At 38.0% G+C, this 18,430-nt stretch overlaps 1 protein-coding gene across 1 annotated transcript in view; it reads right to left on the minus strand.

The window, feature by feature from the left end:
- The window catches only part of Kdm2 (Lysine demethylase 2), a 205,633-nt gene that overhangs the window by 50,330 nt on the left and 136,873 nt on the right, over nt 1–18,430 (minus strand). The window contains exons 3-7 of the mRNA XM_067158871.2: nt 18,277–18,402; nt 15,301–15,473; nt 11,218–11,418; nt 9,054–9,323; nt 4,166–4,330 (exon numbers count right to left, since the gene is read on the minus strand). Of these exons, the coding sequence (XP_067014972.2) occupies nt 4,166–4,330; nt 9,054–9,323; nt 11,218–11,418; nt 15,301–15,473; nt 18,277–18,402 (935 nt within the window). The remainder of the gene's footprint in view (nt 1–4,165; nt 4,331–9,053; nt 9,324–11,217; nt 11,419–15,300; nt 15,474–18,276; nt 18,403–18,430) is intronic.

Consider the following 18,430-nt stretch of genomic DNA (forward strand, 5'->3'; position numbering starts at 1 on the left):
AGTAAATCTACCGACACAAGGCTGACGTATTTGAGCCCCTTCAAATACCACCAGACTGAGCCAGGATCGAACCTGCCAAGGGTCAGAAGGCCAGCGCCTTAACCGCCTGAGCCACTCAGCCCGGCGTGAAATAATCTACAATAGGAACAATACAAATAGGGTTATATAGAAAACCAGTGGAGACTACAGACGATGTATTGATGGTCTTGGTACAAGCAAGTCTGTGACTGGTTTTTGTAGTTAATGTAATGACACACTCATGGCATACATCATACCATAACTAAAAATGAGAATTAAAGTAGAACAGATTATTGGTAAAAAAAACTTTACTAACTCAAGTTGAATATTTTGACTTATTTCTATGCATATTTATCAATACAACAGACTACTGCTGGCATTCTAAAACAAAACTAGGTTATTATGAGCACAATAAAATGAGTCAGTCATGAATAGAGTATCGCGCACGACTGTTTAAAAGGTTTAATATGAACTTTGCTACGCCATCCTTCGTTTCTCGTCTCAACACAGACATCAAGTATGGTGTTCTAAACTTCCTGTTTCCAAACTTCTGAGTCGGGTTATAAATCAAGAACATCTACAGTTTCCTATCTCTGAATCAGTCCCCCCCTTGCTCCAATATTTCTTCTATTTTCTCCATAAATACTCGCTTTGGAACTCTATCTTCTTCCATTCTCATGTGTCCGTACAATTACAGCTTACTGGTCTCTATCTTGTCTTGCAGTTTCAGGAATCCAATTCTCTCTCTGATTTCTACGTTTCTGATTTTATCCCTCCATGTCTTCCCAAATTATTCTCCAAGGAATTTCATTTCAGCTACTTGGATTCTGCTTTCATCATTTTAGTTGTCCATGTGCCTGATGTATGTACAATAAATCATCCTTTCCATGACATTAACCTTTTTGATGCCAGGCTGTAATGTAGTGGGTGCGCTCTTGCCAAGATAGATTTAATGAAAATACACACACTAACGAAAAACATTCCCCACTTATATTTTTGGAGATAAATACCTTTTTTTTTTTTCCCCTTTCCATAGCACACAGGTGAATAGAGAAATTGTGAATGTGACAGTAATTGTAATAGAGTTTCATTTCCTTCATTTAAAAGTGTATGAATTTTTCATTATTTTTTAAAAAACTTTAATTTCAAATTTTGATATAATTTTTACATTTAGAGTATTTTTAAAATTTTGAATTTTAAAAAACTAATGTAATAAGCAGGGCCCGGATTTTGTTGACCTAAAAATGCTAAAAAATGACCTTTAAAATGAACTTAAAATTATCAAATAATGCCCTAAAAACGAACAAAAAATGACCTAAAAATCCCAAGTATTTATTGTTTGAAACTAAATTATATACGTTTCTAGATATGAACAATATGATAACTGATATTTTCTCTAATTTTTACATAGCAATATGTCAGTTCTTTGTTTTGGAATCTCGGTTTTCTTCAGAAACAAAATGTACCGGGACGAAGATCTTCTGACACAAGGTACTCCGTAAAGAGAAATGATCTGAAAATGAAAACAACGTTCCTATAAAGATAATCGTAATCGCCGTCGGTTGCGGATTTAACTGTAAAGCTATATATAATGCCATATTATGTAGGTTTTAATATGTACCTCAGACCCTGTTGCAGTAGATAACTGACCACCCGTAGATTCTCAAAGGTAAAAGAACGTCGATTGTTAGCCAAAACATTCTTGTACATCAAAAAGCTCCTTTCGACGTCCACAGATGCGAGCAGTGCGTACTTGAAGTGCGCTAAATCACTTGGTGACAGCTCTTCTTCAATATCCACTTCATTGAAATCTTCCCCAGCGAGTACCCGGACGACTGAGCACAAAACCTAGTATCCTGTGTTTTTGTCAAGAACAGATTTTAGTTTCTGAAATACCGACTCGCCAACTTCCCCACGCACATTTTCCAAAGTTTCCTGCATTGCTCTCACCACAGCTGTCGCTTGTTCGATTGTCACACCTCTCTCCAGAAGTCGTGTAATAGCTGACGGCAGGGAGCTAAAATTTGCCTTAATGTATGCCAACTTACCCTGCACATCGTCAGCTGAAAACATCTCTTGGGCGATTTCGATAGCCCTAGCGTCTTGGGCGTCTAGAGAGTTTATCACTCGCTTCACTGCTAAAAGGTTTTCGCTGTAGTACTCGCACGCATTGATCCACGTACCCCAACGTGTGACTACAGGCTGCAGAGGTAGCGGGATATCGGGAGCTAGCGACTTAAAGAATTTCCTGCGCGACAGGGCGTTGATAAATACCTTTTCTACCTGCAACACAAGTCTATCAATGTCAGGAAAATTCTCCCTCACGTCTTCTGCCACTTTGTGGAAAGCATGAGCTAGACAAGTTACATGTACCATTCTTGAATAAAAAACTTTGATAGCTTTACCAGCTTTAACAATGTAAGGCGCGGCATCGGTCACGAAAAGTAAAACGTCATCGTACCTCACACCATCAGGCCACAGCAGAACCATGGCATTGTAGAATGATTGACAGATTCCAAGACTTCAGAAGTTAGCAAAAATATTTCTCCAGGATTATCTATTTCCACGGTTCCTACAATTACATTAGCTACGTAACGACCTTCAACATCAGTAGTTTTGTCTACTGAGACAAAAATCTTCTTTCCGCTTGTTCTTCCTCGTATTCCTTGAAGTGTTTTTTCATAGCAGAGCGGTATGTAATTTTTCTTTAGCGTAGATTCGTCTGGAATGGAATGACCTGTATACCGTGCTAGGAACTGCCTTAATTTAGGAATAGCTAGTTTATGAAGAGAAATATTTGCTGAAACAAAAACTTCACACAGTTCATTAAAAAAGGCTGAGGTTGTACCTCTGCTTTATGATGCATGAGTAACTGTTGAGTACTTTTCTTTCTGCTGATATTCTGAATACCGCGCACAAGTTTGTCGCGATTGACGTCCTGTTGAACAGTGAATCTTTTTGCTGCTGCCACTTTCACTTCACACACTTTACAGAATAGCATTTCACCATCTGTAGAAAAGGTACCTTCCCGAAATTCAGAGACAATTCGTCTCAAATGACCTGAATTGGATGGTTTTACCTTTGGCATTTTAACACGCACTCGAAATGGTTACACACAACTGACATCTACAAACTGTACAACTAAAACTGACCTGAAGGAACAAGGAAATAGAGTATACTGGCAGAAATACCTCAGTGCTGACGTCACACTGTCAACACACTTCCCTGGTGAACTGAAAAAGGCTTACCCCTCGTCTGAAGGTCACCCAAGTATAGCTTAGCTCTCACCTCCTGTTAAGGCACAAAGGTGAAGGATGTACAAAGCTACGTACTCAGCTCACAACTGAGTGCAGAAACTTCCGAAGATGAACCTTCACCTAAACCTTCAAGTACGTCAAGATATAGGAACTGGTTGGTTGATGACGTAAAACATGGATTCTTATTTTAAAATAATCAATAAGAAAAATAATTTAAAATGACAAATAATGACGCAAAAAGCTAAAAAAAAAAAGACCTAAAAATCAAATACTTCAAAAAAAAATGACTAAAAAGTGACTTAATAATTACGCATTTCTGTAATCTGGGGACCATGAACAGGATTTGTATATAACGTAGCAACTTCTATGATGCACCAATTAAAAGATGACGCGTCACTGAAATCCGGGCCCTGGTTATAAGCAATTCCTGATAGTACTTTTTGAGAATTACAAATGTGTACAAAATTATACACATGCAGGTTAAATACACAGAAACATAACCTTTACTTTGAACACTTGTCAGTCAATAAATTATTCTCTAATGAATTTTACATCCTTCATATACGTATCCATCTTTACGCTATTGGAGGTAAATAAACGTATAAACAAGAGAGACAACTAGCAAGTGACACGAAACAGCAGAGTGCAGAGCTACCACATGTGAATCTTAAAATGCATCGAAAGAAAGCTTTCATGAAACTGATGTATTGCACGTTATCGATATTTCCAGAGAGTGAAACCTTCAATCTTTCCAGCATTATTACTTACGCTGCCATCATGCAGCAGGAATTGAAGATGCAGGCAAAAGTATAAGAGTTATGAAAGAAAGAAAAAAAACACAACTTAAAAAATGTTTAACTGCAACCAACTACAAATGAAGTCTATCGTACCTGAGGGGTTAGATGAATGTGATCGTTTGGATCAGGCTTTGGAGGATCAAAACCAACTCCTCCACCTTCGTCCAGATGAGAACGTCCCAGAAGGCAATGTACATATCTCTCCAGGACATACCACAGCATTTCTGTGAAGAACGGATACCGGAACTTCTGTGGCACCTAAAGCATAAATGTCAACAAAATTTAAAATTAGAAAATGTATTTTACACATTTCAATTTATTTTCTGCAAGTACTAGAAAAAATATCTGAAGATACACTGTACTATATCTACTCATATACTGTATTAGGCTCTGCCATACATTATTTCCCCACAAACCTACAAAATTTGGGTTGAAAGTTTTTGCCCTTTCTGATACTACCAAAGGTTACAAACGGTTGTATAATCAGCTGCCAAAAAAATTTAAAATGCTGGCCCTTGCATGGAAAAATAAGCATGTGGTGACCAGGTTGAGTACCTGCTACAAGGATGCAGTCACAGAAGTTGCCTCTAAATATCCGCCCAGCCGCCTAGCTCCTAGTCCGAAGTACAATACTAGACTACACTGCCCAGTCTTATATTGGGCACCCTTTTTGGGGTGTTAATGTTTGCTCATTTAAGCACCACATAGACAGGAGCTAGCGACGGGAAGCAAGTAGAGGTGGGGCAGCCGGCCAGTTCATGTGTCACTCATTGCTGTCACACACTCTTCTCTCGCTCTCACACACATTACTTCCCCACCTCTATCTACTACCTGCCACTCACTCCTCTCTATGCAGTGCTTAAATGAGCAAACTTTGACAACCCAAAACAAGTGCTAAATATACAACTGGACATCTAACTTTGATATGGCTGAATACAGCCTTCCTACAGAAGTCGTTTTACCAAATCTCAATCAGATCGGAGACTTACGGTTGGAAGGGTTTCCTGGTAAGTGGAATTTTGTAGAGAGAAGCTGTGTCTAGTCCCTCCTTGTGTTGCATGTAGTACTCAAGATCAATGCAACTGCACTATATATTTTTGAGAAACTTGTACTTCATAGCCTTATATGCATCCAGGTATACCACACTCAACCTCCCTGACACACAAATTCACGGCATTATTTATGTAGTGTGTGGGCTCAACTGCTGCACTTACCTTTTTTTAGCAGTTATTCCACTTTTTAACTAAAAGACAATCAAAGTGAAACCAAGTGTACTTTTCTTCGAGTTAAAATATATGACAATATTTATCGTTTCTCAAAATTTTGTGCAGCGATCACATGACGTCTAGGTTATAAACAGCTAAAATTGTACGTGTAAACATTCTATACGTACTTTTATTTAACAAACTTAGAATGTATTTAAGTTATACTCGCCATTTTCATCGGAAGGCAGTATTTCTAAACTTAAAAAGACAATAAATGGTGAAGACGACTTTTAGACCTACAGTACATATGAAAGTCCATTTTAGATACTCGTATCATGTCATTTGTTACATCTCATTAATTCCTCTGGTGAGGCTGACATCAGGAAGGGCATACGGCCATAAAAATTCGCTACGAAGATTCGTCTCACTTCATACTCGATCCTGTAGAAGAAAGAGATAAGGATATTGTGTTATATAATTGAATAATGATACAAAAGAACTTAATGGCCAGTCATTTGTCTGTCAGTTCAGCAGTAGGCCTAGCACACAGTAAACCTGATCACTGCTTTCATTTGAATTATCGCCTTGCGCCGCCAACTTCCCTGCCTTGCTACCAGCGTGTCGGCATTCTAAGTGACATCCCCGTCACTGCTATCTCTCGCCAGTCGCGTCAGCCATGCTTCATTCTCTTTGAGCCATGCACTGCAATCAAGAGCATACGAGGTCCCGTCTTTCTGAACCTTTTAAAAACAATTTTGTTCCCGACCATAGAGTCTAAACAGTGTAAATCTCTTCCCAGGTGGTCTCTGATATTCCCAGTTGGTGTAAATGTAGCAGAAGCCACTCCTTCCGAATAAAAAAGTGCTATAGAAGGCATGCCAAACCATCAGCTGATAACTAGCATATGTTACGAATTGTACTTCCGAATGTAATACACAGTAACTGGAAACATTATTTTGATAACTGCGGCTGTTGAAATACAGACCCTTATTTTTTAAGTACATTTCATGCTTGTTCTCTACATTTATCACATCAGGATTTGAGTACACAGCTGTCCATGACATAAGACAACCACATTGTTTAGGTTAGGTATATTATCGCCCTGATACTGCCACAGGCGATAGTGCCAAAATTTCGACGGGAAAAATAAAAATGAATAACAGGAAAATATACCGTATTTATAGATATCTACAGGTGTGGCGGTAATGCGTTTTATTATCCTAATGTTTAATTTCGTACGTTCGTTGTCTCTCTTTTTATTCACACGTACCCTAATATGTTTTGTTTGGTGTCTCCAAAAATCGTTTAAAGTATGTGGGGACATATTATTATTAACATTATTATTATTATTTGTTAGGTACTTTGGCGAGTTAAACAATAGTTTAAATTGGATAGCTTTTATCACGTTTTAAACTTACTTCTCTCCAAATATATACCTATATTGGCCCGAGTTACGATATATTAAACGACCACTTTGTTAATGATCTTGCCTGCTGTATAAATAGCAACAACCGTGAATATTTCTCAACTAAAGTAAACTCGTTTCCTCATCCCGAGGTGGCACAGCTCTTTTTAGACACACCCCCAATGGAGGGGAGTTACATGTACCGCTTTTACCTCATATCAAATTTCCTGCCATTTGTAAATCTCTGGCAGTACGGAACCGGGAATCGAAGTCAGACCTCCGGAAACAGCAACTAATTGTACTAACCATTACGCTGGCAGACATTAATTACAAAACACAGACATACAGCACGACTGATGTGTACTTGCAATGCGCGGGTTGGAGACGAAGCTAGGCCTATTCATCTAAGGTTGCAGATTCTGCACAGCTGCTATACACGAATTGTTTCCTTTAAATGTTTATCATAGGAAAACTTAGCTGCAGGCAGATTATTCTCTGTCGGTAAGCTACTTAAGAACACGGATATCAACCGACATTATTATGGTGCATTTTCTGTTTGGTTACTGGCAAACTCTTCTAGTTGAATGGTCTGTTAACAACCTGGATACCCAGCAGCCTTCCTGCTTTTTATCTAGCTAACCTCTTCCATTTCTTAAAGTTATTATATTACCTCTTTAATCATAGCAATAGATAGAAAGAGGAACCTTGTAATCAAGCATGCCAACTTACTACCGCCTACCACCATAATTTTAACAGGTAAACAAGGGAGAAAATTTAGTGATAGAATGATAAAGTGAAAAATGAACCAAAACCAACTTTAAAGATCGAAAGCAGAAAAAGAAATTAGCAGTTCTAACGTTTCAAAATAAACATTCTTATCAAATGCCAAAAATGTTCAGAAAAAGGAATACCAATATTGCATACAAAATAATAATAATAATAATAATAATAATAATATCAATTCAGATAAAATTGAGAAAATGAAACATGAAAATCCACAGCCTGTTCCCAGTCATTCGACCGGGTCACGAATGGAATGGATGAAGCCCCCATATAGCGGCGAGGATAGGAATTGTGCTGGCTGCCGAAGCCTGTCGCACTCCTCAGGGGCAATGATTAATGAATGACAAGAAATGAAAATATATTGGAGAGTGTTGTTGGAATGAAAGATGACAGAGAAAACCGGAGTACCCGGAGAAAAACCTGCCCCACCTCCGCTTTGTCCAGCACAAATCACATGAAGTGACCCCGATTTGAACCACGGAACGCAGAGGTGAGACGGCGTGCTCCCGCGTGGGCCACGGAGACTTCATAAAATTGAGAATAAATGTATACCTAATAAGCCAGAAATTAACAAATTGACATGCCAAATACGTAGGCATGACAACATGTAGGCAGCGATACATAGGACAGTCTGGAAGAAGTTTGGCTATAAGGTACAAAGAACATGTTAATGCAGTCAAACATAAAAGATATTTGGCAATGGGAGAGCGTATGGTTGAAAAGAATCAAATTTACAGACATTACTAATGACAAGGAATTAGTATGTTCAGCCAAAAAGGGAAATTCATGAATGTTTTAGAAAGTTTAGAAATTTATCTTGCTCAAAACAATCACTTTGAATCATGTTTAAATGAAAGAAGTACATATGAGAACCTGTTGTATAAACTAGCATTTAATCATTTAAGGGAGAAAAGAAAAAAACCTGAGGATTTAATTTATTTACTGTAGGTATTCTCATTCAACTTCATCAAAATTTTATGTAATGATAGATTTCATAATATTTCACTAATATTTGTTTATTCATTGATATGGTGAATTATCATAAATAATACTTCTTTAAAATGCTGGGCTAAACAAAAGATAAGGTAGTGTTAAGTTTTTATTCTTTAATTGGACTTCAGTGATGAAGGGAATGTGCTATGTTCCTGAAACAGGCATGAATAAATAATTTTCCATCATAAAAAAGTGTATTGACAAAGTAGACCAAACACTTACTATTTCAAATAGTTTTTAATAACTAAGGGAGAGCGTGCCGGTGAAGATTTTTATAAAGCATTTCTGAGCAACTTAGCTAACTGTACTAAGTTAATATATCTCAAGAAAGAATCTTCAGAAAGAACATGGAGCCAGAATTTAAAACTAGGAGACAGCATCAGCATAGATATTTTATGTAGGATTCATTCCTCAAACAAAACAAAACTAAACCCATCCTTCCTTTTTTTTCTTCTTCTTATTATTATTCCGCTCCTTAAATTAGGAATCGCGGATTATTTATTGGCACAGATCATTCCTGTATAGACAGCATAACTCTTATTAAGGAAAAATTACAACCCTATTAGACAAGATTTTAACTACAAGCACTACTCACGTGAGTCGTATCTTCTACTTGAGCAGTCTTCAACTGCTTTTCAATACCAAATGAGTGTAGGAAGTTTCCTCCAAACACAAGTGAATCACATGGTGTGTACACAGCATGTATCCAGCCTGTAGGAATGAAGAAGGTGTTGCCAGCAGTCAGCGTCACCCGTCCACACTTGTCCACGGTGTCCCCGAAGAATACATCAGCCTGCTTGCCTGACAATACCCACTGCTCGTACAGCTGCATGTTACGTTCCGTAGGTGGGATCAGCCAGAAGATCTAATAACATATGTAACAGAGTAACATTAAGAAAAACGTGAGAAGTTTCCAGAAACTACTTTTAACGAGTTGGTACTAGAAGTTACATTTTGAGTAGGACTAAATCCACATTATTTCTGTACATTATAATTCATTCTCTGAGAGGGAAATAAAAAAGTCACACCCACACTCCTCAAAAAAAATCAGCAAGATAAAATAATCCAAGTCAGGTATGGCAAACCTTTACCGATTAGTGTGTCAATTAAGGTCTTGTTTATTACTTTCTATGGTCTAGTGTGCCACAGGTTATTTTACTATAAAATCATCATGAAATCCCTGATTTGACTTCATTTAGGTATTAGATTGCATTATATACACATAAATCTATTCAAATGAATGTTCCACAATTTTATTTTGCAAACATCACTGAAAATGACATTTAAAATAACAAGCAAATTTTGAAAAAGGTATTTTTTTGCTTTAACCTAATGAAATTTGTAAAAGAAATATACCCATAGAATTAACTGATGCATACTTCTTCACTAAAGCATAATGTTAAAATATGCTATGTTGATAGATTTTTCTCCTATTACATGATAAAAACATCAAAATGTGTTAGTATGTTGTCTGAAGTGCCACTGAAGTCATGTTCGCATGGTGGCACGCGTCATAGCTTCGTTATACCTGGTCTAGTGATGTACAGATGGATTTGCCAAGTGGAGCACAGAAAGGAACATGAATAGGAACATAATGACAGGTCAGTGCAGGAAGAGGGGACAATAAATAAGAGGAGACAAGGACAAGGAAATTAAACCATCAAACCAAAAAGGTTAAATTCTATCTCTCTAGAGTCTAGCCCTTTCAATGCTATGATTTTTATGTACACATACCTCCTCTGGGCTGGATTCTTCCGAAGAATATGAAATTTTTGAAAAATTGCTTATTTATAGGTTATTTAACTGACATTTTAAGATATTAAACTGAAATTAAGCATAAATTTACAATGGTGGTGATGTTCACTGTGGTATTCTTCAAAGTATTTATTTCTGTTTCATTGGTGTTCAACTATTTTCTCTTTGAACCTTCGTCTTCCGCCGTCATTGTCCGCATCTTCACATCACTTTTTATTACGTCTTCAACATCACATTCACCGCCACTTTCATTGTCCGTTATTAACTAGAAACTCTTCAAATTCATCATTACCAAGTCATCTCGTCTTTAATGGTGCAGCCATTTTTGTTGCCGTGGTCGGAAGCACAAAAGATGTATATTTCATCATTGCTAGGAAACAAAATCCTAATGTAAATACGAGGAAAAGTGAACACACACTCTCTCCCCCCTCCCCCCTTAGACATTCCCTGAACTTCTGGTTCAACATTTGAACCGATCGGTCACTGCATGTATTTTTCTGGGCTAAGCAAAGTGAGCGCTGCACGAAAATTTAAATTTATGGGTTTAGCATTGATTGGTCTATTCAACTGTGAAAAGTTACGATATACTGACTGGGATCTGTCACCGCACCCACAATACTGAGAAGACATTATGTATTTAGCTCTCTATAGAACACTGAAGAAAAAAACCAGTAATTCCTAAGTTATCAAAAAGCCTTTGTTTCCTAGCCAGCCCAATTCTCTGCCAAACAACATTATAAAGGTGTGAGAGAATGGGTAAGAGTCATACCAAATAAATAAATCTTTCATTTCAGCTATTTAAAATTCTCAGAACATTCAGAAGAACATTCATAAGAAGTATTTAAAAAGGTGGCAGCTACTATTTAAGGCCAGTGGAGAGAATATCTGTGATTTCTAAACATCATTCCTTCCCTTACTTCCTTTCAAGATGTGGTACCAAGGTGGCAGCTACTGTTTAAGGCCAGTGGAGAGAATATCTGTGATTTCTAAACATTATTCCTTACCTTACTTCCTTTCAAGATGTGGTACCAAACTGAAGTTCCTCCAAAATCCACGTGAAAATCCGTATAACATCCCTTAACAGACATAAGGCAATATTTCTGCACTTTGGGATACATCATCTCATCAAGGACATTGGTAGATTCAGTCTGAGCCTCCTTGAGGTGACGTGGCCAAACGCAATCCACCCAGTCTATTTGGCGAACCTGTGCACACAGAACAACACAACAGTTGACATAGACTGCCATTCAATGATTCACAAATAGAACTCGCTCTGTATCATTCCTTCTTATGCATTCCTCCTTAATGCGTTTTACCAATTAGCACCTCGTAAATTCAAAGTCCCCATTCTCATCCTATTAAATCTATATAAAAAATACCTCACTTATGTCATGAATTTTTGCTATTACTGCTTAGTACGATCACATTTTACCTAGACCTGAAAATGTTACTGTATTTGTCATCCCTTCTGAAACAAACGTGACTTCCAACTCTGATAAAAGTTGTCGCCAGTTGTGTGATTATGGTAAAAAAGCCTTCCTGAACTTCAAAGGATAAGCTGCACTTTCGGCGAGTAAGCCGTTGGCTTCAGGAATCTTCAGTTTTTGCTTGCCGTTTAGCAGCAAGATTGCTGAATAGCAGAGTGAGCCTGTTCGTGTTTGTATTTTGTATTCCATTCAGAAGGAAGAAATAATGTTTTGTCTTCAGTGGTACAGTGAAATGTAGCTAATATTTGTCGCGTGGTATGGTAGCCTATATCTGGATTAGGAACATAATTGTGTCAAATTGACTAGAGTGGTGCATATTTGTCCTGTGATAGCCTAGTTATGGATATGGAAAATGTTGCAAAATTCTTTAATAATGAAGACAAAATTAAAATCTGTCAGAAAGTGGACTGGCATTCTGTAAGTGTGCAGATGTCGCCAATGTTGAAACTCGCACCTTCAAGTTTGATCACTCAAGTTGGTCGAAGACTTGTTTGATTCAAAATGCCAGCCAAAGTCATTCCTCGCAGTTGCACCTGGCCGAGTGTAACCTCCAATTCTTCGTCTAAGAGTGTGACCAGAAAATAATGTTTAATAACTCACTGCTCCGAAATAAAAAGCTTCTACTAACATTTCTTTTAGAAAGAGTGTGATCTGCAATAACACTTCCATATTTTTGTTGGCCCCTGTTCACAGGTTTTCATATCTGTTCACTCGTGTTTTTCACGCATTTTAATACTTTCCTCTCATCTTTAGAAATGGTAGATAGGCCTGTAGTTTTTACTGTACCCATTGATACATGGCGTAAAATGCCCTCATGTCGGAAAAAATTGTATCTACTGTTTCCGTATCCCTGTTGGATATTTTTTACTCATATATTAATTAGTACGTTGTCTCGCTTAACACATTCTTTATCCTTGTCCCCTGCAGAAACATCTTAATGAGGTTTCACTGTATTTATTTACCGTGTCCGTTATAAATGCTAAAATGTTTTGCAGTCATTAATATAGTTTCATCTTACGTTTCAATCTTTAACTGAAGAGTTCTAGGGTTATGATAAGATTTCCATACATTGGCAATCATGAAGGAAGGGAACCAAGTGCTGTTTAAGATTTTGAATCTCCAAAATCTCTTATGTTTCCTTTCCTATAAAATGCATTTGCTTTCAAGTGGAAAGCTTTATTCACTGACGAAACATTACATCATGACCAACCCAACCCAACGACAATAATCCTGCCTAGAGTGCAAACAGGAACATGCGACACGGTAGCAGAATGGTATAGATAGGGCAGGTCTACACAGTCCCGCTATTTGTTGCATCCCCAGTGTCAAGTTATCCCTCACATTGAAGAGGTCACATTATAACGACACAGCGCCTTGGAACCAACATTTCTGAAACTGCTTGGCATGTTGGCTGCTTTTGTGCCACTGTTGTACATACACACGTATCACAAGTAATGCAATGATCCAGCCATTAGTCGACAGAGATTCTTTGATGCCAGAGACCAGCAAAGGCTATCATGTATTGTTCAGAGTGACCACAAGACTGTAGTTTGAGAATTTGCCCCGAGGTAAAAGAGTGATGACTAGAGCAATGTTTCACAGCACGCGGCTCTGCCGGGATTGCTGAGGTGGGTGAAAAATCTGTGACAATGGACTGTGCATAATCATGGAAAGGTCACCTGGTCTGATGATTCAGATTTCAGGTTCATCACATTCACCTGAACTTTGGAGACTATGGCACCTTGCTGCACTGTTGGGCAGAGACAAGCCGGCAGAGAAGATGTGATGGTCTGGGTGATTTTATCATGGAATAAACTGGGGCCCATTATTCAGGAACACCAATCTCTGAATGTACATTATAAGAAAATAATTCAGACCGGGTTCCCTCCTGGTGACTGCCATTTTCAATAGGATGATGTGAGATAGAACTGCCAGTATCGTGAAGGACTGGTTCGAAGAATTAGCTGTAGTGCCATGGCCCCCAAACAGCCCGCACATGAACTGAATTAAACATTTGTTGTTCAATTGGGAGAAGCACGTTTGTGCTGCATCACCTTAGTGCCACAAGGTATGAGAACTGGAATATTTTGTTGTTGTGCTTGTGATACAAGATACCTCCCACCATCTCGCTGAAATGCTGCTTTGCCAAGTAGCCACAGTTCTGCTGGCTAAAGAAGGTCCTATGCCATATTAGGTAGGGAGTCATAATGTAATTACTCATCTTTGTATATCAAGAAGTGTGAGGAAAAATATATTCAACTTAATTACTTTCCAAAGCATGCCACTCAAAAAAATAAAATTTGAAATTGCATAATGTTACAATTTGTTTTACGTCGCGCCGACACAGATAAGTCTTACGGCGACAATGGGATAGGAAAGGCCAAGGAGTGGGAAGAGAGCGGCCGTGCCCTTAAGGTACAGCCCCAGCATTTGCCAGGTGTGAAAATGGGAAACCATGGAAAATCATCTTCAGGACTGCCAGTAGTGGGGTTCGAACCCACTATCTCCCGGATGAGAGCTCACAGCTGCGCACCCCTAACCGCACGGCCAACTCCCCCAGTTACATAATGTTAAGAACAAAGGATTTCTCAGAATCTGAAGAGACCCCTTAAGGGCCAATAACCGAAGTCCTGAACTATTTGTTTATTCATAACTGGACACAAAAGTCAGAGGAGAAACTCTAAAATTGTTGCATTGCATCCCACCAAAAGCCCTTTGAGGTTGTAGGTGTAATCGAAATACGTACAAATCCGAGACATAATGAAATTCACTTAAATTCTCCTAAATCAGTTTCCAATGGTATTCAAGCACAAATATCTGCTCTCCAATTCATATACGAATGTAGAACAAGATTACATCAAGAATATTATTCTAAGTCAGAAAGATGGTTCTTATTCAACACACTGAAGCCCATGCATGACCTTGACTCGTAAACTTAAAATATTCACACATCACACACCCGAGTATAGGTCTGAGACATGTTTCCTGTTGCGCAAGTCGCCTATACGACCAGAATTCAGGCTTGGGTTGCCAAGGATATATTCTCTGGTCTTTTTTTCTGTGACACTGTTGATATGCAGCATCATCTGCTTACCAGTCAGAATTATTAGGGAATACAAGACACAAGTTGGCAAGGCAACCTTGCATCTTCTTGATGGAAGTTGAGACAAGCGTTTTCCACAAGTGTTCTTGTATTATTTATCTGTATTTGTTAACAAATATGCTAAGAATATGATGAGAAGTTTGAACCAAAAATTAAATCAAGGACGTTGTAGATGAAATTATTGATAATTCTGATTATGCTATTTTGCGGATTTTTCTTGTTATAGTTAGACATTTTTTTCAAATAAATTTACGAAATATAAATACTTATGTTGACGCTTAATCCTTACCTTGTAAATCATCCTCACTTATCATTCCCGCGAAATGTGGTAATAGTTTTATGAATCTCTTCCAGTCATGTACAAAACAATCTGCAATGGTCCTAAAAAGCCTGGATTTTTGGAACTGACCACAAGGGGTGAAAATTGGGCTATGACTATGTGTTAAACAGTGTTAACTAATAATTTCCCATTTACCCTTGTAGCTGGAAATACTCACAACAGTCGGAGTCTGAATGTAATTCTCTAACTTGGTATGGCTAAATTCAAGCGAGATCACATTCAAGAGCTTGTCTTTATTAGGATCGTCATAGTAGCGCTGCCACTCCTTCATCGACATTTCTACGTTCTTCTGTGTGTTCACATCCATGACATCTAGCACACGACGAGAACCTGTAACAAATAAGATGATTTTCAGGTATCAGAAGAATTGGTGAAATAAAACCAAGAGTTACAAGTTAAGACTTATCAAGCACAAAATCATCAGAACAAATGATCCTAACAACAATTTCAATAATTATGTTTCCTCCATTTGGATAAGTACACAATACACAAAAGCAGAAAGTACAGGTCTTTAATATTAAGCAGAAGAAAAATGGAAGAACTTTGACCCTTCAATGAATAACAGCATGAAAAGAAGGGGAGGATAACGAAAGGCATAAAAATGAAAGACCCTGTACACCTAATAACACCTGGTCCAGTAGAGAACAAAAGTGATGACAATGATGATGATGATGATGATGATGATTGTTTCAAGGGGCCTAATATCTAAGGTAATCGGCCCCTAGAACAAAAATTAGGCGAGGGAGGTCCCATAGGAAAGATGAAAGTAAGGAGTCTGGTAGAAGTGGAATATATGCCAGACTCAGCTAAGGGATCCATGGACACTAACCAACAGTCACAGCATACAACTATGGATGTATTTTACCACCCCCATCCACAGAAGGAACAAGAAAAGACAGTATAACGGTAGAAAGATAATCCTCTTTAACAATAAGATATTCTGGTCCTGGCATCAGTTCCTTTAATTCAATCTAAAATTACTCTCCATTTAACGATACTCTCCATAACAATATACGAAGATAGAACTTTCCTAGTGTGTAAGCTGTGTACTTACCTGAGGGGAGGGTTTGTTGAACAACTCTGAGAACTCAGCGGCTACAGGAATTCCAGGGAAATCCTGGTAGTGTGCATACCAAAAGGATTTAAAGAGCTGTATTTTAGCTATCAGACAGCTGCTTGAAACTAAAATAGCCCCTTCATGATCTCATTTAGACACATCATCGCCCATTCCGAGGACTGTTGTTAACTGTAGCAATGAATCTCGATACAATTAGGTCTTTGTGCGTTTGTCTGTGAAGGGGAATGTGAAACAGACTTGTCATTTCAGATTTCAATGGTAGTTACAGTAGTGCAGTGCTGCATAGCATGATCAATTACGTGTGAGAAATTAAAATTGCGTTGTCAAAAAGAATGTATTCTGCTAGACGTAAGTAACATTTTATTTTTTTCTGTTTTTCTGTTATCACAAACCTCATATTAGTTTAATTATATGATGAGGCAGGCAGTTAATGCAAATCAATTTTCAGATGTTACTGTATTCACCAAATGATCTAAGAACTCAGTCGAAATCCCTCTTTATAATGATAACTCCCTGAACATTTTATTTTTTCCTGCCCTCACAGTAATGTTGTATGAAGATTTCACTGTAGAAAAAAATGAGTCATCTTAGTTCAAAGAAGTCAAATTTTGGATGAACCAAAACCTTTCAGAAATTCAGTTAGGGCAACTGTATATTAAAGTTTCGGAATGGGATATGGTTTTGCCAATTAAACTGACATTTCTCTCAGCCTTCTATATCGAGGATGGAATACATAGCAGAGTATTTTACACAAAGCTTGCCTGCTTCTAACCCGGAAGCCTCAGATTTAATTTCTGGCTCGTCCGAGGATTTTAATTCTGGACTGAAGGTTTAAGTAGGGTAAACTAAGTCTCGTAAAATCGATACAGCTGAGGAAGTAATTATAATCATGTGACAATCCAATTTCAAACATCTGGGGAGCAATCATCATGGCAGACTAGTTTTATGTGTCACAAGGAGTTTCTTCAGTTAACATACTCATCTATCAATCTTCCAATTGTGCAAGTACCTTAAAAATGTTTGCCTTGGGCATCAGTCACTGTATTATTAATCTTTGAGAGTGGATCTCAAAAACAGGTGAACATCTCTGACCTTTCTTCCCACCTAATTCGAGGTTTGATCTCCCAAGAACAACTTGGACCATCCTCAATAGGATTCAATGCATTCATGGAGTCTGTGCTGCGTCCCTGTATAAATGGGGAATGATACAATCCCGTAAGTGTGACTGTGGTGCTCCTTTTCAAACCATTAAACACGTAAAGGAGTTAGCAGAAGAGCCTACCCTGGAGATTGGTTTTATTTTCTAAGAGGCCAATACAGAGGCTTTAGAATGGGTAACAACTTTGGACATTAAAATATAATGTACTTGCTTCCTGTTTCTGTATATATATGCCATACGATAAATAAATAATAGTGTACTGTAAATATTATACAGCACTGTATTTTATGGAAAGGACAATCTTTTCTGCGATCGACTATACTGCAATAACAACAATACGCAGCAAATGAAAATAAATATCTAATCCGAGAAAACAGGCCATGAAAGAAAGAAATTGAGGAAATTCTTGGGCCTGGGCAAAAACAACAATGAATAGAAAGATGGCATAACCATGAATTATATACATACATGAAAAAGAAGGATTGCTTTTTACTGACATGTCACATGAATGCACCAAACAAGAGTGAGCAACAGGATCTTTCCCTACTTTCAGCACAAGAAAACCCAAGGCGACATGGTCCGCTGAAGTGGAGAGAGATCTGAAAGAAATGGAGATCACGCTTGAAGACACCCAGGAGCATGACCTGCTTAAGAAAAAAATTCAAGCACACCAGAGATTTCAAGAAAAGCCCCCTACTACTTAGTGATAAGAGTCGAAGGGGATTTTTCCACCTTTTATACATTGTTTGGACACAAAAACACAACAGTGTTTAAAGGTTCCACTTACATATTCAGGAGCCATGGTTACACATTTCACTGATTTCACTGCATGTCTAGAGGTACTTATCATGGCAAGCTGCAAATGCTGGGGGGACATTTTCAAACAAACAACTTACCAACACACATACGGACATCATTGACGGAGAAATTTTGACTAGGAACACGTAATCCTAAACCAGTTTTCTCCCGGAATAGAAGTGGCACGTTGAAACCATTTCTTTGCAGGTATGCCAAATTGAAATCTAGAGGAGAAGAACAGAACCATTGTAA

The sequence above is a fragment of the Anabrus simplex genome, chromosome X (genome assembly GCF_040414725.1).
Source record: "Anabrus simplex isolate iqAnaSimp1 chromosome X, ASM4041472v1, whole genome shotgun sequence".
NCBI lineage: Eukaryota > Metazoa > Arthropoda > Insecta > Orthoptera > Tettigoniidae > Anabrus > Anabrus simplex.